The sequence below is a fragment of the Strix uralensis genome, chromosome 16 (genome assembly GCF_047716275.1).
Source record: "Strix uralensis isolate ZFMK-TIS-50842 chromosome 16, bStrUra1, whole genome shotgun sequence".
Taxonomy (NCBI): Eukaryota; Metazoa; Chordata; class Aves; order Strigiformes; family Strigidae; genus Strix; species Strix uralensis.
The window spans coordinates 6995704-7020008 of NC_133987.1; the positions used below are offsets into that span (position 1 = coordinate 6995704).

The window sequence follows — 24305 nt, forward strand, 5'->3', positions numbered from 1 at the left end:
CCAGGTAAAACTTATCTCCTAAGAAAAATGAATAAAAGATTTATCAAATATATTCATACTCCACATGACCCTTTGGACAAGTGTTTTTGCACAGCAAACTCATCACTATAGTTTCGCTAGAGAAAAGTCAAATGATGACACTGAAGAGAGACAGGAGGGGAAAAAAAAAATCACATAATGGATGGGTCAGGAACGCTACAAAGAAAGGGGAAAACCCAAACTCTAGTGAATGTGACAACTCCTTAGGTATCACTATTGCAGGCAGCTCCTTCAGCACCTGGTGGTACAAGAAACACGAAGTACATACAAATGCTGTTCTGTGCTGCGTCCAACTACTAGAAAATTTAAATATACGAGCATTTCATGCAGCTTAAAGTTCATTTCACCATTCATGTAAAGATTCATCTTCAGTTTTATGTAAGACATACAGTTTGTCCTCCAAACTTTAAACTATTTCAAGAAAACAAAGACAGTAACCCACCAAATAACATCCATGATAACAAGTAAGCAGGAATACCTATTTGTACCTATCCCTTCAAATTCTGTAAGCCAGCTCATTTTTTGTTTCAAGAAAAAAAAAAATCATCATTTTCCTCTCAGGAGCATTGCAAATAAGATCAAAACTGTTGCAGCCCACTTCATTCATGTCTCCCTTTTCCTTCACTGGCTCTTGGGAAACTTTGCATTTTGAAAAGAAGTATCCCATATATATGAACCTTCCTTGTCAATTGAAAACACAACTTATGTACATATATACACACACGTTAAAAAAGTGTAACCATTCTACTTAGAAGAAAAGGGAATTTGAATCTCAATTTCCTGTAAAGATGGTTTCAGGATGTACTTTACGTACACTGAGTACAACTGAGATCCCAGGAAGCCACTGCAAATTTTCAGTTCAAAAATACTATCTGAACACAGGTACGGTTTGTATGATGGGAAAAGACAGGGCTTTTTGTGGAGGCCTTGCTCTTTTTATGTCTACTTATGCCATAGACATTCAGTAGTTAGCATCACACTTGGACAGAAGCATACTGGTTTCTGTAAGAGCAGAGACCTTTAAAGAGAGAGAAAACCACAAGGAGAAACTACAAGACATTCATCAGTCAGAGTCTTCTGAAGCACATGCACCTGACAAATTAGTAGCATGTGGTATTCTAGTAATAATAGTGCCTGCAGAAGATACTTGAAAGGAGGGAAGAAGATAGTCTGCTTACACATTACAGGTGATTGCCAGCAACTACTCATGCACATGCCATTGATTCATTCAGACAAGACAGTCAGAACTACAGTTACTGTCACATTTGTCAAGCATAAAAAGATGTAACAGATTCTACCTGGCATTAGCAAGTACTGGGCCTGCAGCATGTCCATGAACACTAATAATTAAGATAAGTAGTGTTTCGTTTACCAAGAGAACATCTGTAAAGCTGCAGAATGCTTTCAGAAAAAAACTACTCAGATATAATTTACAGTTTATCTTATCAGAAAAGTTTAAGGGTACTCGGGCACACATGCATTTTCATGTAAAGCAGAACACAGACGAGACAACTTCAGTTGTATAAATGTAATACTGTGATTTAAATAATCTATTTGGAAAGAAAAATCATAGATCTGAGGATTCCCAACTGAAAAAGACAGACACAACTTAAAATTGGAACATGCATTGGGGGAACAAATTGCTTTTTAAGTCCTATGGCAAACAGGATTGAGCTATTTGCAGACAGCAATTATGACAAAATCAAATAATCTTTTTTGATCATCCAAACAGAGATTGGGTGTCTCTGGCATCTACAAAACCAGACTGGGCTGTAGTCAGTGACCTTGTAAATCTGTTCAATGGAATCTCATTTTAACATGGCTGCCACAATTCAAACAAGCTACAAGAAAAGGAAGACTCCTCTTCACCAGCTGAACTCCCATAGTCTGTCTAATGTTGAAGTAGAGCCTACCGTTCCTCAGGACACTTGCTCGAGGACAGCAGAGCTTACTCAGAGCTGTGAGGGAAATACCTGCTTAGTGTGAAAACAGGACAGGAACACAATACCCAAGCAGCCTTCCAAGTACAGCTTCAGATTTGACACAATGCTCCAAAACAGATGGGAAAAGAAGGCTCCAGCATGCACGTACTTGAACAAAGATTACTGTCATGCCTATGGTAGAAAATACTGACATCTTGATGATAATCCTAAAATATGATGCTTGTGCACATGTGGAGATAGTTACACCACTATCAGTGCAACTATTCTGTGTACCAATGTAAAACTGCCTGCAGTATGAGATTAAAAGATTTAATCGAAAACTAAAGACAAAGCTAGACAAATTCTAAAACCAAAACAAAAAACCCCACCAAACCCAAAAAGCATTACTGGAAAAAAAAGACAGTAGCTGTAAAGTCTCACAATCCACTGTGCAAACAAGCTGTTCTGTTATTTGGTTTAGAATGTAAGGTGGTCATCTGAAACAGAAGGGCTTTTACAGTTCATACAAAAATTATTCCTGGACTAGCTCAACATTTCTGATGTTCAAAGGGCTACACCTTAGGGAGAAGTTCAAACTCACAGGTCAGTATGTAAACAAAAGAGGTAAATGAAATCCTGTTTCTTTGCAAGGGAGATGGTGGGGGGTGCTAGGTAAAGAGAAGCAGGAAGAAAAAGCAGTCCTATACAGATGACTCCCAGCTACCCAAGACTGCTGGGCAAGCAGATAATGGTTTGAAATAAACAGAAGTCCATTTAGAGATAAGAAATCATTCTGCAGTTCTTCAGAAAAAGGATTACCACTCAGGATTTGCAAGCATTACAAGCTGGTCAGCTGCAATACCTTAAAATACAGATTTGTTATGTTTGATAATCATTCAAAATACAGTCTATCCTCACAGCCATTGCAATGCACAGACAGTATAAATAGGGGTTTGGAGAATTTACAACAAATCCTCCATTATTTTAGTCTCAAATTAACTAAAGAAGTGGGTCCTTTCATATCTGACATATTGGTCAGACTTCACCTCTAACAGTCAACATAATAATGATTTTGCAAACTTAAAGTTGACCAAAATATTACAAAGAGCAGGCCTGGGAAGATTGCTCACCTCCTTTGGTTTTTCTCCTAACATGTTTTTGAAAGAGACTAAACAGCAGCACTGTATAGTAGTGACAATCTTTCAAAAGTGGCCACTATTTCCATCATTCTTCAACAAGCCTCTTGGGGAGAAAGCAGAGAATGGTGTATGCATTTACAAGAACACTACCGTCTCCATTCACCTGTTCTTTGTAGCAGTTTCATCTTTCCACCTTTACAGCAAAAGAAGATACTCTCTCTCCTTGGGCTAGATTCTGCTTCTACTGAAGAAAAAAAGAGTCAGAAACAGCAGCTATTTCAAGGGATAGCAGTTCTTTATTCCAAAGGTTTTATGCAGCTCTTTGGCTGCCAAGTATTCTCTTAGAAAACCCGGGGTGGGGGGGGGTGTGGGGTGGGGGGGGATCAGAGTAACCATTAGTATTGTACCTAATTTATAAAAATACTAAATTCTTCTTTTAATCAAACAAGAGCAGACAGGAACACTGATAGTCATACAGAAATTACCAAAGAAGATAAAAGGGAAAAAAAAAGTTATGCACATGGTCTAGCTGTGCTGCTCTGACAAAACACAGCAGACCTTGAATCCTCTTTAATTGATCGTTAAATTAGTGAACCTGATCCTTAAAAAGGCAGAGAAGAAACAGATTCTCTACTCTACTGGATACCACACACCTTGAAGTATCTCATATTGCCATTCTCTACTTTTCCTTCCCAAGGTTAAGCAAATTATCACTGACTATATATGTGTGGTTTTTTAATATATATACACACACAGAGGAAAATTAATTAAAATAAAAAATCCACAGTAATGATATTCTATGCAATTAAATGAAGTATTAAAACCTCAAAATTCAAATTGAGACTTTAAAGAGTTAATATTTGGAAACACATTTATATTGGCCAAAACCACCCCTGAGCTCCACCCAACAGCAACATCACAAAAAAATAAGTAAGTGTTCTTACAGGCTTCTAAATAACAAAACACATTTTCTTATCACACAGTTCTGGTCTCTCGTGATATGAGATAATGTTCAATAGGAGTCTTCCATGACACACTGGGATCGAAATGAGAAATAAATTTTAAAACTGTTTACAATAATCATTTGCATTTTTAGTAAAACAATATAGATGAGGTCACTGTGTGATTATATAACAGAATATAATGGAACAGTGACTGTTCAGCGGAGCAATACTTAAGAACTGAATGGAGACTGACCGAAACAACCCAGGTGACATTTTTCTTCTTTTATGGTTAAGATAATACTATAGAGAAGGGAAAAGCTCTACCAAAAGTAACCATTAAATCAGCCTTTACATACACTTTCGGACTTTTTTTTTTAATTAGTTACCTACAGATACACATACCTCTACATATAAAGCACCAATTCAATGTGGGACACTGCCTGACAGATGAGACAGAACGGTGCAAAAAGTTTAATGAAGCGCAGGCTTAAGAACCAACCACACACTTCTAACATAGAGACTGCTAGCAAAACTGATAAAATTAATGCTTTGTTTGTTGATCATACATGAATTACAATTACAGTTTTATTGCTCTGTATTTTGTTCAAATATACCCCAGTGTACCTTGGCACAAATCTATGCTTCAAAAATCAATGGAGTAATTAGAAAAGCTGTAGAAAATTAGACATTGAGTAGTATCTCCATAATTTCTTCTAAGAAATTATTAACAGACATTTGATACCATAAGCAGTGCTTTTGAGGGACTTAAGAGTATACTCATTTGGTTTTGCAATTTAAAAAAAAAGTTATCATTTCCAACTGGCTTCCCATCAGCCAATATAATCTTACTACAAGAAGTAGAATCAAGAAATCTTACGTGCTACCACAGCACGAAAGTGACAGGTTCTTGGTTTTCAGACTGATAGAAAAATTTGCTTTTGTTAAGTGGGTTTAAATTTGAATTTCAAGACATGCATGCACCAACAGAGAAAGTCATCAGTTATGTTTAACATGCGACTACACAGACTTCACACAGAATTTAAGCATTTAAAAGAAAAACAAAAAAGCAAGAAGGTGCATCCATATGAAAAAGCTGTGTTCATGCAAACAGGGAGGCTAAGTTTATGCAATAATTTCTGCTGACATAATGTCCTTCAGGGAAATGAAACTTGGCCAGCAGTGTCTGTGCCAAGGCCTCACGTTTGCAATTGTGTATGAGAGAACACACTGCTGGGATGGACGGAATCAGCTATACCACTAAAACCCATCCTGACAGAACCAAGCCGAAGTTGTATTTCACACCTTTGAGATACAGAGGGATAGTTACACCTGAACAGCACTCTGGCTTGTTCTACGCTGCTTGAGTAGCTAGTCACTAGAGTTACTTCCCTGGTGCATCCTCGCTGCTTACACCAGGGGTTCCCTGAACTGTCCATGTACTCCTGAACACTCTCTTCCCTCATCATCTCCCCACCCAAAATAAGAGACTTTGCTTCCAACTATTCTACCTTCCCTCACTGTGTATTACATGTTGTATGGGGCTTCCATCTCTCATTTTTTTCAGTTTACTTACTTTCCATACAGAAACTGAAAGGTCTTTTGTTGTGCTAGAAGGTAATAATTTATATCAAGTGGATATAAGTGGAAGACTGAATTGCAGGGAAGCCTGAACAAGCCAAAGGACAGATGGCATGGGTTCTGTGTGCCCTGCCTTCTCTTCTGAATTTCAGTTCTCTCCCCGAATCAACATGGATGGTCTGCTGGTATCCACAGCTTCCCCTTAAGTAGAGAATTCATCTGATGCAATCTCAAAAGTTACCACATTGCATTCCAACAGGGAAACATCATCAAAAGGTAGGACTCTACAAGCTCTGCCCCAGAGCTGCAAATGACCGAGGCCTGAAATCAATCAGTTCAAGCAAATAATAAAGATAAGCTTAATGCTTCTTGTCTCCCAACTGAACAATTGGATTTGGGAGGGCGGAACAGCTGCTTTTGAAGATCTGAAACTGCAGTCTCACTGGGAAAGAGAGAACTAGGGTATTTATCATTATTTGCTTCCCTTGTTCCTCCCCATACTACAGGAACACAACAGTTTCTAAAAACTCATAATTTATTGCTCCCAACACACTAACAAATATTCTTTGGCAGATGAGACATACTTTTTAGTACACTTCCATTGATCTATCTCGTCCCTGTTTCCAAAGCTAAGATAGACTTACCAACACTTTCTGCTGGTTAGGGCATTAGCTAGGATACTAACAGATCATTAAAGCTCCAGACCCCTTATCAAAATTAACATAATAGCAGAAGTTTGTGCATGCTTGGCATTGTTCCAAAAAAAAAAAAGTTGTTCTATTTGCTATTAAAAATAACCACAGTGCAATCTGCATTTTAGTAAGAACAGAGAACACGTCTTGCCATTTGTTCTAAACAAATCCCTGTTCCTGCACTCACAGAAGTGGTACCAGTAATAAATTCAACATCTATAACGCACACAGCAAGACAGATTCAGCCTCAATCTACCATTCACTCAGCTGTAGAACCCAACCTTTCTCTAGTCTGCCCCAAAGAGCTGTGCAGGCTACCCCGGCAGCAGGATAAAGTTGTCTGGACTCTTAACGTCCCTGTACACAGAAAAATGAAAGGCTAATATGTATGCACAAACCACAGCTGTGGGATGGGGGTGGCAAAGGAAAACATGGGAGTGAGAGAGAATGTGAATTACCAAGACTTTTACCTGAGCAAAAACCAGAACTGCCTTGGCATACGTCACTTGAAAAACCAGTTAAAGAGCTTGAAGCAAAACTAGGGGATTCTTGAGGAAAGTATTACAATTGCAAATCAGCAGTAATCTCAGCGGTAAAGCAAAAGTATTACATGAGATCCCATACAGATTTCTAGTTCTGATCTCTTGCTCCGTTTCTATGGTTATAAACATGTGCAGTGTTTTGCGGACAAACACATGGTCTTTACTCTTTACAGCAGGATTAAAAAAAGAATTTGAGAGTACTGCCTCAGGCCTTCTTGAGAGTACCTCAAGTTGCTTAAAAACTGTCCCTGCCAAATAAAGAGGCGGTTTACTCAGGTCTAAAAAAGTCCTTTCTAGTTCTGATTTTCAAGATAGTATTTCCTATAATCCGGTAGTGCAAATAATTGAGACACAAAGAATGAAAAGTAGGGAAGGGGTACATGACACACATTTTGGGTGAAACTAGAGCGAACTTTCCGATACCACTTTTTTGCCTGGGTCTTGACCTATGGGAACACACTCATAATAATGTAGCTTCTATGGCAACTCCTCTTGAAATATAAGAGAGGCTAAAGTTATTGGTGACGCATTGCCTAGCCACTAGACGTTACAAGATTTATGCTGGATTTATGCAAGTTTATGTCTGACTAAACAATCGGTAAATCTCACTTCCCTGGTAATCAAACACCACTGTGCACAAAATGTAGTTTTTTCAGAAGCTTTCCATCACCTAACTTTCACTTTTCTACAGCATGTATATGAGGGCAAATGTTAACTTGCTCTGGGGACCCCAGATGCAGTACCAAAAAGCCACCAGTTTTCCTCTTTAGAGCTCTGCAACATCTTAGACACAGAACAGCTACTGATGTAAAGGGTTTGTAGAAGCCTTACAAGGGATAGATGTGACCAAGTAACAGTGGTGACCTATACTCTGTGATCTAGCTTCCAGTATCATCTTCCAGTGAGCCCAAACAACAAGGAGTTTGTAAGTTACAGCCATAAATTCCAGGAACAGGATATGTATCCTTGGGCATTTAGAGCAGCATAGAATAAAAATTCCAAGTGAGATAAAATTATAACCACCTGACCTACCTAAAGTAGTTGTAGCATCTTACAGGCCAGTGCCTAGATATGCTGGCCATTATCAAACAAGAGTTCACAAAGTTTCTCCTCTTGAAAGATCGCTAAAGACACAGATGGCAGAAGCTACAGTTCTTCAGAACCAAGTCAACCTAGTCATTAGCACATGTTCTTAAAGAAAACATAAAACCTCCACAGCACCCAACTACTGCAGAGAACACAACCAAATCAGCAAGGAGGACACTGTTTAATTCCTTTTTAAATTCCCCTCACCCTCCCTTAAAAGCCTTTCTTCCTTTTTAACCTGAACACAAAATAGAACTTCCCTACAAGCAAAACCAGAAAAATTAGCCACGATCAGAAGTTCCTCTACCTCTTTACTAGTGCTCCAGAGGAATGTGTTTCACTATATAATAGTTTTTCCTCCCTGAAGTCAGAACAGTCATAAAAAAGGGGGAGGGGAAGTTGATTGCACTAGTTCTACAGCATCTGGCTATGCAATAAGACTCTTGAAATAATTTTCTCTAGTGTAGCATATAGCCAACAAATCTGGCAAGAAGCAACTTTAAGCATGTGTTGCTGTGACAGCAATGAATTATCACCCCAGTCTGCAGCAAGATTAACACTTACAACCTTGGCATGAAGAGCAGTCTGCTCAGCTAGTGTGTCAGGAGTAGTGCTCCATGATCAGACTCGAAAGGGTGGGTTCACGTTAAGAAATTAAGAGCACAGAAATGCAGACATTTGCCTAAACTGTAAACAAACAGATAATTTCTAGGGGAAAAGGCAATGTACAGCCAAAGAAGTAGGAACACCAAGGGAAACTCGAAGAAAAAAAAAGAAGCAGCAGCCACTGAAAACAAGGTGCTGCCTGTTGTAGAGGACATGCTCCAAAGAACAGGTACAGAACAAGAACAAAAATTAGAAAACAGTCCACTAGATTTCCCATGTTTAACACAGAAACATTAAAGTATCCAGTCAGATCAACCTGACATGAAATAAGGTACTCAAAGCTAGGTGCAAATTGTAGAAAAAAGCTACCACCGAGTCCAACTTAGGACGCTAGTCGTGCTGAGTTACAGAGTCTGTCAAGTCTTTTGTGTTCTACAATAGTACATGCCATTAGCTGTGAGTTAAGCGCAGATTCAAAAACAGCTTTGGCCTCACCGGAAGGTCAGAGATGACATTACATCAAAACGAACTCTACTGAGGAGTTCTGTTTGGCAGATTCATGGTCACCCATTCCACTTTTCCAGCTAACTGACCACAAAAAGAAGAAACCTGAAAACAGAGCTCCTTACCACAAGTTTCTTAAAATAAAAACTGTAGAGGGAAGTGAAGAAAGCCACGAAGCTGAAGAAAACATGGTGGAATCTCCTTCCTGCTTTAGCACTCACCATAGACTTTCTTTTGCTTTGCAGAATTAATAGAATTATAAAGCATGACTTCTGCTCTTTGATCTGGTTTGCTAGAAATTTTTCTATGAGCACAGGAGATTCCATCCATCGTCAGCTTCACCTCTAATGCAGCTTTACTTCATGAACCAAAAGAAATGTATAGTATTAATGCTGATAGAATTGATTTCACAGATTACACATTGTACATCCAAGATCTTAACTTGAAGGAAATACTTTAAGTAGTTAAGCAGTGTGAGTTGAAGCATATGAATAGGTGAGGTTAAGGGATTCAGCACTGAGGAAAACCAGGACAAACTGATTTCATCTCCTAAGGAGAAAAAAAAAAATCTAATTTATGAACTCTTAGTAGTAGCTGAATATAAAATTATGTTAAAATGACAGGAACAGTCTAGTGGGCATCACAAGCACCATGGTTTTACATAGAACACAGCTTTCTGTGTGACAAAAGGAAAATTGTACAATTTCCTTGAAAAGCTTTATTTCAAACACATACCTGTAACTAGATATAACATACCTCTAAACTCTCAAATATGACAGCATGAGAATTAGAAGAACAGCATGGGTTGAGAATTTTTTTAAGGAAGTGATTACAACTCATCTACTATCTTGCTAGGAAATTAGCTCCGATTGCCTCAGACTAGAAGCTACTCTAAATAAAAAGGTAGCAAAAACGTCTAGCAAAGAAGAGTAAACACTGAGTTGAAGCAGATGCTGTAACTGAAGTCAGTTTGGAAAAATCTACTTTGTAAAGAAATCAGGGAAGTGCATCTAAAGGTTTTAACACTGGCTTGCAATGATGAAATGAATGCTGCATTGCCTGGGAACACCAACCTTCACCCAAGGGGCACAGTTTAGTGTGAAGTGTCCACAGACTGGACTCCAGTCTTCTGGAGCAGAGTGCTACCACATAAGCCCCACTGGACTGCTCTGAAACACTAATTAATCCACCCTATTCACAGAGATCACACTTACTGCTGCTGTCTATGGTTGATCACTCAGGAAAACAAAAAACCAAATCAAATCTATCCTAACAAAAACATATTATCCCCTGACTCCCATGAAATTACAAGAGGGCTCAAGTACAAAGTTCTGGTTTTAATTCCCCTAGAGCAGCTTGTAAATTATTTCTCACCATACTTTTCTTCCCAGTAGTTTGTTACTTCAAGCTAGCATATCTTTCATGACAGCCATAGCCTTAAATCACTCATCTTTACTAACAATGACAAAATGATGACTTCCAAATCTGTGTAATGTCCTGTGGGATCACAAAAATACCAGCATTCTGTCTTCAAGAGCACAGATAAATATTATTTAGGTTGGAATATGATAGCCACCATGTCCTGTGGTCCATTCTCCTTCTAGCTCAGTCCTCCAGCACAGATAATCATTGCAGCAAGGAAGCTACAGGGCACATCCTTCCTGGCCTATTCCCACTAGTTTCCATACAGTTCTGGAGGTTGACAGAGGGGTTTTTTTGTCTCAAAGAAAGTGAATTATTCTTCTGAAAAGGGTCTTTTTACATACTATCATGTTGAGTTTATTAGCTCATTTAAATCAGACACTCGAAATATCTGACCAAAATAGGCTTATGCGCCTCAGTTGGGCGTTTTTTTTTTTTTTCAGCTCGAGTTCAGCATGTGAGGTTATATCAACTATCTGTGCAGCAAATGCCACCAGAGTAAAATCCAGGCTTGACAGCTATTTTGGGCTGCTGGATTAGAAGTGTTAACTGCATTAATGGGGCAATGAGAACAAAGTCTTCTGTGGCAAAAGAGTGATAAAACACTGGGTAAATCGGCATATCTCAGCTCCTCTAGAAAATATCTACTGTTGGAGCAGCCATTCAGGTAATACAATTCTTCAAGAAGTTTCACCCATTTGCTGTCCTTATCTCCACAAGATGGAAATTTTCACACGCATGGTTTTTGTGGGGTGGTACTTTTGCAGATGAGGCTATTCTGCTGCTGCTGGAAGACTACTCTAAGCTTGGTCTTGAATACAAAGAAGGACACACAGTTACGGTAGATCAGCAGGCCTACCTGAATGTAACGCAGTAATACCAACAGACTTCACTGGTATTCTAAGAAATAAATTTCTTTCAGTTAAAACTACAAAGTCAACTCACCAAATGAAGGGATTAAAGCTTCTGATACCTTCCATTTTAAGCATGTTTAAAGTTGTCATTCTCTGATAGTAAAATGAAGGGTTTGGGGGTTTGTTTTAATAAAAACCCCCCTAAGCATTAAGCAGCTTTTTCTTGACTGGCTATCTTCTAGAATAACAGCATTTTTCAGTCATCAGGACAAAAACAGGACAACACATCAGGAAACACCACACTTGGTCAACATTAAGATATTTTTCGATTTGATTATCCATACAAGCTATGGAATTTAACATTTCACAGATGCAGTACAGAAGCATAAACCAGGAAAAAAAAGAGATGCTAACATATTCAAAATGTTTCAAAAGCAGAATCCTGTATTATGCATCTCCTCAAAAAAAAAAAAGATCCGCAGACCCCCTAGTCCAGTTCTTTCCATGGCTGCACCAGTACAAGCGCTTGCCCAAGGATGCCCTGATGGGGCTGCTGAGCGAGCACCTCTCCTCGACCCTAGGAAGCATTTAGGGTTTTACTGGAGTGCTGCTATTCTCCTGCTGTCTCCATCTGGCACACCAGTCCTGCAGGGCTACAGCCAGCTGGCACAGCTCGGAACAGCCTTGGGGCCGCTCTAGACTACACAAGGGAGTAGGCCAGAGGAAAGCCAGCACCATAAAGAGCTAATTTACAATCCCATTATCCCATCATCCTCAACTATATGCAGCATGATCATGAGCTACACATGCCCTGTGACCAGATGCTTTAAACCAAAATTCAAAAAAAGTTAAAACATCTTAAGAGAGTTTGATTATAAAAGACAGAAATCTTAACATAGATAGGCCTGTCTAAAGAGGGAAACAAGTGGCTCATAACTTGATTACTTTGAAAAACACTATTCGTTTCATTAAATTAAACACAATATGAAAAGGGGATTTTCTGTAATAGCTGATCACAGATTACAGGCATTCTACACTCCCTGGTTCATTTATTTTTCACACGGAAACTGGAGTAGAAGCCAATTATTTGCATACAGGAATAAGTTCTAATGACTGCAAACATAAGACAAGTTTCACATATCAGGCTCAGCACACACTAGTGCACCTGTGAAAGCCTGCGGTAAAATAGCAGGTACAATCACACAGCTGTAACAGATACAGAGGTTACTCCATGGAACCTTTCAAATGAAGTCAGTATTAGCCCCACTTTACAGAAGAAACCGTTAGTACGTGGAGAACATTCAAACACAGTCAATCTGTCAGTGGCAAAGTCCAGAGGAAGGCAGCAGTTGTTACTCAAACTGCCATGTGCAGCCTCCAAGCGTCACCACTCAGGTCCTCTCCCATCACCCGGGGAACTCCTCCCCTCAAGCTACCAGCACTACAACACTACAGCTGTTTGTTCAACCCTACGTTGACACGTAACATAGAGCCAATTCAGGTGAAATATTATTAAGAGGGGAAAGAAATCTTTTTCATCTTTACCTGTTCTTTCTGGTTCACAGCACAATTGCACCAACACAATGCAGCGAATGGTACAACAGCAAGAACATGGAGCCAAGAGCTGGTAATTCCTTTAACAGTTAAGGAAAGACACACACACCCACAGCTGAAGAGTTGGATTTCATGTTCCCCACTCCCTAATCTTTGGTGGTGATGGACAGAAAGGTCCAGATTTCACATCTCTTGCTCTCCTCTGGTAAATCAAATATTGCCCTATCCCCTCTCTGAACGGCATTTTTGTCATCCAAACCATTTGCCAATTCCATCACATACTTCTGTCTCGCTAATACCCACATATATAACTCATTTTTAAATTTGAATTCAAGCTTTTAAATTTTGTCAGATTTGCTAACTCACCGCCTTCTCCTTAATGTTGTTTTCTTATGTTCTTTATACCACTGCTTAAAACAACTTGTCTGCAAAACAGTTTCAACCTACAAGTACAACGTGCTTACAAAATTAAATTGCTTACTTTATAAAGAATTGCTATAATAAAGTAATTCTTCAAGTCACCACTAAACTGGAGTCCTGTTTTCCTACAGTCAGACTTTTGCAGTATGCAGCCTAACACAGACAAAAAACTCCTACCGCCTGAAATCTTTCAGTAAGTCCCTGAAAACTTGCATTCCAATTATGAGATGTCCCTGTGACCTCCAACATACCAGGATCTCTCCTCTCAAGTTTCCTTTTCATAAAATACTTAACCACATGGATGAACAAAAGATTTACTTAGCGTCGTAAAGCAATTCCTCTAATGATCCATGTATATTTTTCATTTTCACACTTGGCACTGTTTCACAGTTATACAGTGATATACTCCATATAATTATGAACTCTGGTACCACTCCACTGCACTTTGTGATTTAGGCCCCTTCAATTAGCAAACAAGTGGTTGAGAGCAACTCTACTGCATGTGCAAGTTTGAATCAGTTCTGGTAACTGCATCAATGCAGAAAAATTGCAAAGAGATGCAGAAAAGAAATTGAATTTATTGGGGCAACTCTGGAACTTAGTTCTATGCAGCAGAATTACTAAGTGACAAGGAAACACATCACTAAAGGAGTACTATAAAATTACGCTGGACAAAGCGTAAGATCAATTTCCTTCGGGAACAGCCTCATAATGACAGAAGAGCGCCTTGTTCCTCTTTACGCACATAACTGCAATTACTCTTGAAACTGTTTTCCCTGCTTCCCTCATTCTGTTCTCCGCATCACCGTTAAGGTCATCCCACAACCAAAACCACAAAATGTAATCACAAATGACCAAAGAATTGAGTGTTAATCATTCAGATAAACATATCCAATAATAAGCTTTAGAGGGGGAATGCTTGCTAAGAGAGCATGACAGAAGTCAGAAATGTACAGAAAACAAGATTATATGAGAATTTCACCCTGGCCACTAGCTGCCAAGAACGACAGTGATCCAGTTTGAGAACAAAACTGGGCAGTAATATGAAGATAACAAAGCACAGCAAAGAAAAACATAAAACCTTAAGACAAATTTTGCATCTGTCACTGGATAGCACAGGGTCACAAAAGCTCACCTAACATAAATGAGGTACTGAAATCAGTCAGTTATCTCAGCTGTCTTCACTTATGAAGTCGTCATACATCTGCTGTGCAATAAATCTTACCTTTATTTACCAAGTATATTCTAAAGAAGGTCCCTTAAAATCTGACTTGCATGCAATAGTGGGTCTGAATGCACAGGACAGAAGCACAAATTATAATTAGACAAACTTTGTGACACAAGGAGGGGAAGATTCATCTTTTTAAAAAAGAAAAAAAAACAAACCAAAAATTGGGGCAGGGGGGAGGCAAAAATAAAGGCTATAAGCTGCTGTTTTCTCTCCTTGTGCTAACGCACACTGAAGTAATACAGTTCTAGTCTGTACTTTATGCAAAACAAAAGCCCTTTAAAAACAGAAGCAAAACATTTATATAAAAGCCCTGGCAGTAAATTCAGTAAGATGAATCCAAAGCCAAATCCTATTTAAAAAAGTCTACTTGGATGCATGAACTTCTGAGTGACAAGCGAGGCAATCGCCACAAATGGAACTCGGTGTCACATCAGTGTTTGATACTCCATCATCCCCATCACTTAACTATGTTCAAATACTGCAGGCTCTCTCAGGTGTTCAGGCAAAAATAAAGTTACTACTGATTTTGTAACTTTTACATTTTTGACTTATACATACTACTTTTTAAACTGTGGATTAGCATACATATATACACACACACGAAAACTTGGTTTAATATACTAGGGCAAGAGTCGCAACACAGAACTCCAGATTAAGACATTAATGAAAAAGGAGATATATTCTAATAATCTCTTAACTGAAATTAGATTAATCAGCTCTACAATTTAATTCTACATAAATACAACTCACTGAATTTATGAATAGTTATATTTTTACGTGTACACAAACCAACTGCCACACTGCAAAAGCAGAATGGGGTAAGAACAAGACCGTGTCAGCGTAGTTAAACCGTTCTCTTTGCAGACTTAATACCAAGGCAATGTCACATTTAGTAAACTGCTCCTCACTACTACTTTTAATATGAAGATATTTGACATGTTTAATGTCCGAATTTGTTACAGGACATGAGAACTTGCACTAGCCCCAATATTTATGCTAAGATATTTATTTATATTATAAATACAAAATATTTATGCTACATTTTAACTGTGTTAAAAACAACTTTTGTTACTTTGTCCACTTTTTTTTTTTTAGTTTCACCTTGTCTAATACCCATTTCTTTTTATTCAATGATAAATTTAGTACACTGTAGACCTTCACAGAAATAATTCCCAGGGAGATGCTGACATCACCTGTGATACTATGCAAAAGGTAGACAAGAGCAGCCACGTTAATTTCAAGCTCCATTAAACACAGGAGAGGAAGAATGAGAAGGGGGGGGGGGGTAAAAGTTATCCTTCCCAACTTGGAAAAGCAGCAGACACAAACAGAAAAAAATGTAAGAATTTTAAATTAGTGTTAGATTTAACAGAGATTTTAAACAAACCCAACTTCAGTAACATTCTACCAAAGTAGACAACTGAAAAGAGTCAAGTATTTGCTGTATTTCACACACAAAAGAATGTGACAAGATAGACTGCTTGCTGCTAATCAGTTACCAGCTGATAAAGTGAATCTCAGGTTACTTTTGAGTCAGCTGGTGTCTGGTAACAGTTCGCTTTACTGATCATCAAATAGGTCTTGAAATAGATAAAATGATTCTTTTTCTTAAATGAGAGATCAGCATGGTGGAAGCCGTCCTAGCACTGAAGCAAGCCACAGATCATTCTGGAACTGCTACGCAAGTTGCATTAATGTGGTACCACTGCTTGGAAAAAAACATGTTTTGAACCAAACAGAATGCAGGTTAATTTTGCAATGAGTAACTCTTTACAACATTGATTATATTACTAGCTAGTGCAGCAAAGTTGTTTTCTTGAATTAAGCAGAACGTACATAAAGGACTCCCAAATCAATACGTAAAAGAATACAACTAACCAAGACAGAGCCTTCATCCAGTCAGGACAGATCTATCAGCTTCTAGAACCGCTTCCACTAAGAAAAGGTTCCCAGTTCAGGCCTCTCGGATAACATATGGCTCTCCCGACGCTCCAGCACTGCTTGCTGACAACACAGTCCAGGATAATATAATAAACTGTAATGTCATCATGGCATTTCACTCACTTAGCTCCATTGCCCACAGGTTAACAAGAGATCTGATAGCTTCTCTAGGCAGCTCTTTCTGTCCGAGTCTAGAAAGGCTCTAACAATGATGGCTCTTTGCATGGTTAAGAAAAAAAAAGAGATTACTTTTTTATAATATAGCTCTAGTAAATCCAGCAAAATGCATAGGTCACCTTCAGACTGCCTTTCTTGTGATACCACTATAACTGATATATAAGCAAGACTACGTATGTATCTCCTCACCTTAGATGCTGCCACATGCTACAGACACATTATAAAGACTTGGAGAACCATGAGAATACAGGAATTAAAAAAGCAAACCCAATGTTTTCAAGTAACTATCAGTCAATGAAATGGAAATGATTGGCCGATGAAAAAAGCCCTTCATGTACCAGGAAAAAGATGTCAGGAAACCACAGTACCAAGTCAATCACACATAAACATGAAAAACTATGGGAGCTATGTTTAATGTGAGAGATGCAAGCTTTTAAACTGAGTTAATCTTCCTCCAGTTTAAAACAAACCAGCTACCACAGCCACCGTTGAGAATCAAGCTAACAGCATTTGTTACAAAGCAGGATCCCCAGAGTACATCCAAAAGGAAAACATACTTTTTTTTGCCCAGACTCAAGTAGTAGTAAGTCAGGAGAAGGGGAGTCAGCAATTCACAAGCAGACAGCCTCCACTATCAGTCAGTACCATTTGCCCGTTGATTTGTTACTCCAGTTACTAAGACGGAAAATCCTCAAATGAAAGAAGGAGAGTAGAAGGTTTGAAACTGATTTGCAGCTCCGGTTTCATGTTAACGCTACAGATTAAGGCCTGAAACAAAAATGAGGATATCAGCTAACCTTTGTTTGGGGTTTAAAGCTTTGATGGCTTAAAATAAAGCTCAACAGATAGTCCAACAAATCAGACAAAGCCATTCCACTCTGCTCACCTTCACACTACCAGCTGTCATTCTAGTTTGAAAGCTTTCAACATTTTCAACATCAAACAAATAGGACCGTTGACTGCAGACAAAATTAAAGAGATGCTACAACTGCTCCCAACAAACAGCATGGCTATTAGCAAACCTTGACTGCTGATAAGACTACAGAAAAAAAGAAGCCTTCTTGTCCAGCATATCCCTTTTTTCCCCTTCATCAGCTTGTGCAGATTCATCTTCTCTGCGACAGGGAACAACCAAAAGTATGGGGAAAGTTGCATTTATTGTGCTTGTTTGTCTTTCCATCCATATTAAGAAAATAGAGAAGGAAATGATTCCAATACAACTACTATTCACAAGTCAGCTTCAATGACAGAGATCTGTATAACCTTTAAATCAGACTGTAAGTGCTGACCTGAGAGATATGAGCAAGCGTTTGGTTAAGTCCTAACGATCCAGATCCCACAACTCAAGAATTGCTGTTCACCACCTTAGAGTTCATGGTGCAAGACTAATTCCTAAGCTTTGGCCCAGAAACCAACCATTTATTTAAAAACATGGTAGAGGATACAAAATAGGGATTAACACCACTAGGAAGAGGAACATCTTGTATTATATTTTCCTTCGGCGCCAGAGACATAAGCTCAGTGGAGCATTCTCAATCTGGCTTGTTCCACATACGCAAGGCTCTGCTGTGTATGGAGCTAAAGTCAGGGTAATAAATGGTAAAATATGGAGCTAAAGTCTGGGTATCTCTCACACCGAAGATCATGTCTTCACACCAAGAGGAAAGAGAACATTACCTTCAGCAGGTCTAAAGACCTTTTTGCTCCTTAGAGGTTAAGAACTAAGGAAGATTGTTCAGGTATGAAACCGGAGACCTCCTGAACAATGAAGCTTGCGGTTGATTCTGATACTTCTTACAGGCTTTCAGGGAGAAGGTAGTCCCCACAACACACGGCAAAGAAGAACATCCTTCCTGAGCGAATCAGACAGTTCACAGAGGCAGCCAAAGTGGAGTATGCAGCTGAAAAAGAGACATGCTTCTTGAATCCTGGACTCCTCTTTCAAATTCTCCACAGGATTTGTAATCCAGAAGTTTGGTGCATATGCTAAAAACGTTAAAGAAAAACAAGCTAAGGTTTCCTTATTAATTTAAGCAATCAAAACACCAAGCCTGAGAAGGTGGCACAGCCTAAGCAACACTTCCCTGTTCCTGGACAGGTAGATGAGGCAAGGCTGTAAGGGAGAAAGCAAGTGAGCAAGCATGCCTCAACAGGCATGAGATGAAAAAGTTCCACCATTAGCTTACCCTGTGACTGCAAGGTCATTTTAGCAGGAACTTCACATGTTGGTTTTAGACTGTGAACCACAGTACTTGCTACTGAAAACATGACATGGCATTTATTTGCTAGGATATTATTAAGCTTTTTCTACTTTGAAAGTCAGGAAATGAACCGAAGTCATTTGAGTTTTAAGTACCTCTAAAATTATCTGTCAAATATGATAAGGAAAAAAGGACTGAAGTCGCAAGTACATGGGGAGAAGGATACCTGAGGAAAGGTCATCACCTATAAAAGAAAATGATTCTTCATATCCAAAAGCATCAATCAGTCCGGAGGGTCCACGTAAAGAGAGAGTAATGGAAAAAACAACAGAAGCTCTCCAACAGGAAGAAATATGCTAGAACGCACCCGCTGTCAATGAGAGTGTACAACCCCTGACAGGCAATTATTCTTTGATCTATTGGCAGAAGCACAGAACAAACATTCTGAAATTCCAGATAGGACCTTGTGCAGATCATGACTGTGGTCATGATGAGCAGTTTACTTTTATCATCAAGAGCCTTTTCAGAGCAGTGATAATAAGAACCATTCAGAACAAGAAAGACAGTTTTCCTCCAAGGTGTATAGTCCAGTAACACAGAATTTAATTGTAAATTCAGCTGCCCTTCAAGCACTGAAACACCATTATTTACCAACTCCTAGACACAAAGATGCATCTACATGTCTAATTGCTCACTGATGGGGACCAAAAACTCCATTCAGCACTGCAAACCAGAACTTTCTCATCTGTAATTCCAAAGGAATAAGCAAAGCATTTGAAGCGTGACCCTACAGAAAAATGGAAAAAGCTGACACGAAGGGCTTGCATAAGTCTCTTTAGCATCCTCTGTCTGTTTCATAATTCCTGAATGGGGGGTAGTGGTGTCAAACTAAGGACCTCTCACACACTGTTACTTAATTAAGTGTGAGGTAATTTCCACATCAAAATATTCAAGGTAAAGTCCATGACCTACAGAAACATAAGCTTTGCCATCAGCTTATTAAACAGATTCTAACTATCACAAATTAAAAATCAAGAGTTACAGGTCAAAGTCCTAAAGCCGAGACAGTCAATCCCGATTTTGTGCCACTTTACACATAGCTTGAGCCCTGAAACCTGGTGCCAAATTTTAATGACAATTATTACAATTTCAAGAACCACTCTTCAGATTTCTTCCTCTATCCCTTTTCCTGTTCCACTCTTCAAACAGTGCGAGAGACAGGTTTTGTCTTCGCTTAGGTTTTACCATCAACCACGCATTTACACCACGGCAAAGCCTTTGCCTAGAACAGCATGTACTACGACTGCTGCACTTTACTACTTTGGCCAAGATGCAGTGAGGTGAGTCAAGCTACAGCCTCGCTTCTTCACGTAGATACAGCGATGCACCATGACGACTGCTCAAATCCCGGCACAGACAACGCTTCAGAAGGAAATATACTCCTAAAACCTTCACCAGAATTCCACTATCTACAAGATATAGACATAATTACCTCTTCCTTCTGACTGAGAATTCAAATATACGTTCAGGAGATAGCTTTACAACTATAAACTGTGCTTTACAGCCGTTCTATTCAAAACGCTGGCTGTAAAGCATACTGAACCGAGAGCTGAAGCTTGTAAAAGCTTATTCGCAGAAAAGGTACGTATTAAAAACGAATAGCAAGCAGCATTAAAATGGTCTTCCAAAGCATAATGCAGTAGGCAGTGTAAGTAAAGGAGGAGGAATGGACACTTTCTGCCCCCTGCAGTTCCCATTGCTATCTAGATTTTTAAAACAGCCTTAGGAGGGATAGTATGTTGCCATTCTAGAAACCTAACAATTTACATCTGGCTATCACCAGCCAGCCAAGACATTTTTCACAGCTAGGTTCGTCTGACTAACAGTTGAATTGACCAATGCTTCCCATTAACGATCAACTACGTATGTCGAATGTTTTCTGTGATAAATGAATGATGTGACTGTCCTTGATTTTGCAACAGAAAAGAAAATCACCTTTTACCAAACCCTTAATTTGACCTCATCATTTTGATTAGGACTAAGAACAAGAATCCTCACCAATAATCGGGTACTCTTAAGCAGTCAGAGCTATGCTCCTAAAATATATATACACACATACATAATATATGTGTACATAAAATATTAAAGGACAAAGGACTGTTTTCTAGTTATTAGGCAATAAACATGCCTCCAAACAGAAAATACCATTCATCAAATTTTACATGTAAAACTGTAAGGCACACATATGGACAGAGAATTTTAGTAAAGAAAAATTCCATGGAAGGTCTCATGTCCATATGCAGGAGAGGTAAATGTAGTAACTGTCCTTTACATACTTTCTTCAATCTTTATGAATATACTCTGGGAATTGAACCCCAAATTCGGCTAGCCAAAATGTTTCCCTATATGTGATCATGTACTCCCACATATTTCAGGTTGGATAAATTGAGGAATCCAACTATTTTCAGACTGGTAACCTGCTTAAAAAAGGGGGGGAAAAAAAAACCAAAACATTTTTAGCACGTATTTGGAAAACTGATGTTTTCCATGAGATGATAGATAATTCTGAAACAATCCTGTTCTGCTTTATGAGCCCGGCTGTGCGAAGAGGAAGTGCAAACAGATTGATTACAATGGAATATAATTTATTTCCAGATGTTTTTTCAAGCAATGATGAACCCATCACTACCATTAGATTTCAGAAGAAAAAGCCCAAACTGTTGCAGCATACAAATGGTATGCAGGTTACAAAGGATGCTCCACATTTTTTTAAAAAAAAAAAAGCTAAAGTGGTAATTTTGCTAATGAAATTTTATTTTCATTCTTTCACGTAACACTTGATTTATACTTCTCTGAGACATCTCACTTGTAATTTTTTTTCTTCCACAGCACACATGTAATATTTTCCTCCATTTAAGCTTTAAGTACCATGTATTATCTACCAATTTGTATTTTGACACTAAAGGCTAAATAAAACCAGATTTTGACTAATATACTTCATCATAATATTGACTTGTGGGGGACTACAAATACCAAAAACAAGTTTGACTACATTTTGCAGGGCTATCAAGTAACTACGTACATTTAAAAGATGTTTATTCTCAGATTCCATTTTTGCCTCTAAGTAAAAAACTGGAAAACTGGATTGTCCCGAGAACATGAACAGAACACAGAAAAATGATTAGCCACCTCACCCCTGAAGTACATATTTCATACTCTAGTTCTATCATGAATAATGAACTGATCAGCTTCATGCAAAGCAACTGGATTCAGGAAGTTTTCAATGGGTTGCTTCAACATAAACACAATCCGTGCTGTCCCAAACCCCAAGTTTTGCTACGTGTAGCTGTTGCGCTCCCCTCCTCAGTCACGAATATAATGACTGATAGAAATCTGCCAAGTCACTTTGAAGTAAAAACTAGTTGATTCTAGGGGAAAAAACAGTAATTAGGTGCATAGTTAAGAGAGAAGTCCTCTAGAAACACGCATGGGGTAGGGATGGAATTTTAGAAGACGTGGGAAAAAGTGCTCTTCCTCTCGCATTTTGCCTCCTTAACAGGGGTTTTTTCCTGGTGTTTGCCTGCTCGGTGCATGCCCCAAGCACCAACACACTCCGAGAGCAAACTCCCCTCTCCCCTTCCGTGTACTCCAGACCGAGCCGGTTCCTTTTCTCCTCCCGCCCCACCACAGCAGGAATTCCCTTTTCCAAGTGGATTACCAGAACGAGCAGCTTTTCTTTTTTTAAGGGGAAAAAATAAATAAATAAATAATCCAGTCCTTCCCCCCCTCGCCGTCTGCGGGACCCGCAGACACGCTCCCAGCCATTGTGCCTCCCCGCTTCCCCCACGCACACGCCGCCGGCCTCCGGGCGGCCCCGCCGCAGCCCCCCGGGCTCGGGCGCGCCCCCGCGGGGCTCCCCGCCGCGCCCCGGCGGCAGAAGGCTTCGCCGCAGGCCGGACGTGCCCGTTGCCCCGGGCCTCCCCTCCCCCCGCGGCCGTATTCCGGGAAACCCTCGCTGCCTCCCGCACCTCCGGGAGGAGGCGACCGCGCTGCGGAAAGCCAGCCCCGCCGCCGGGGCAGGTGGCAGGGAGGGAGGCCCCACCGGCGGGCGCCGGGGCTGGCTGGCTGCCTCCTTCATCCCGGTGACCGGCCCCGCTGTACTTCCCCCCCACCCCCCCCCCCCCTCCCGCCCGCCTCCTCCTCCCGGAGACACCGACCGCTTCCTCCTCCCTCCTTCCCCCCACGACCGCATGCCGGAGCCCGGGCCCCTTCCCAACCGGCGGGCGGGGACACGGGACTGGGGCAGGCTCGGGCCCACCTGCCCCGTGGGGAGGGAAGGAGGGAGGGAGGGAAGGAGAGAGGGCGGGCGGGGGCCCGTCCCCTCCCCGCGCCCGCGGGCAGGCCGAGGCGGCGGAGTGCGTGTGAACGGCGGAGGGAGGGCGGGCGGGTGGGTCGGTGGAGGGAGGGGAAGGGAAGGGGGGAGGAGGAGGAGGAGGAGGGGGGGGTGCGAGCCGCCCCCGGTACCTTGCGCTTCCTGGTCTCGGCCGAGCCGCTCCACACGAAGCACTGGTAAATCGCCCGCAGGTTCTGCTTCCAGTTCTCCACCTTGAAGCCGGTCACATGGCAGCACCCGGCCGCCGGCGGACTCATGTCAGACCCCCCCACATCAATCCGCCCGCAAACGGGCCGGGCCGGCGGGCAGCGAGCCGGCCCCTTCCCCCCCTCCGCAGCAACCGCACGGACACGGACGCGGGCACGGGCCGGGGCGGCCGCGCGCCCGGCCGCCCGCCCCCCCCACCCCCCCCCCCCCCGCCGCCGCCGCCGCCGCGCGCCCGCCCTCAGGGGCTCCGGCCCCTCACGCCGCCGCCTGCCGCGCGGCCTCCGCCGCCCCCCCGGGGCTGCTGTGGGGGCGCGGGGAGCGGCTGGCACATAGAGCCGGGGCTCCGCGCCGCCACGGCCCCCCGGCTCCGAACAAAGCGCGGCGACGGGCGGGCAGCGCGCACTCCCTCTCGCCCGCCCTCTCCCTCACACACAAAGATGGGGCTCTCTGAGGCGAGGAGGAGGCGGCGGCTGTAGCGGCCGCTGCCGCCCCCGGAGTGGCCGCCGCTCCCTTCTACCTCATAGAGGCCGCTGTGGAAGCGGCGGGCGGAGGGGAAGGGGAGGGGGGGCGCTGGCGGCGGCGACCCTGGCCGCGGTGTGAGCGAGCGTGTGTGGGGAAGGGGGCGAGTCTCCGCCCGCCGCCGCTCCTGCTCCCCCAGCCGGCCGCCCGCTCGGCTCTTGTCTCTTTAAACCGTCCCCCCCGCCTCCTTCGTCGTCTCCTTCCTCCTCCTCCTCCTCGCCCGCACCCCCCTCCGCCCGCCGTGAGCAATGGTCCGAGCCGCTAACTCAACCTAGCCCGCCAGGCCCGGAGTGGGACAGACCAACGGGGAAGGGGCGGTAGGTGCGCCCCCTCT

The 24305-nt window shown here is 41.5% G+C and overlaps 1 protein-coding gene across 4 annotated transcripts in view; it reads right to left on the reverse strand.

Moving 5' to 3' along the window:
- Positions 1 to 23612, reverse strand: part of USP22 (ubiquitin specific peptidase 22) — a 111763-nt gene extending 88151 nt beyond the window's left edge. For 2 of the 4 annotated variants that reach the window (XM_074885545.1, XM_074885544.1), the window contains exon 1: positions 23377 to 23612. In XM_074885545.1, the coding sequence (XP_074741646.1) occupies positions 23377 to 23502 (126 nt within the window). In that variant the 5' untranslated portion in view covers positions 23503 to 23612. Of the gene's footprint in view, positions 1 to 18328; positions 18545 to 22880; positions 22950 to 23376 lie in introns of those variants that run through there. The other 2 variants (XM_074885542.1, XM_074885540.1) reach the window with 2 other exon arrangements.
- Positions 23613 to 24305: the final 693 nt, after the last annotated feature.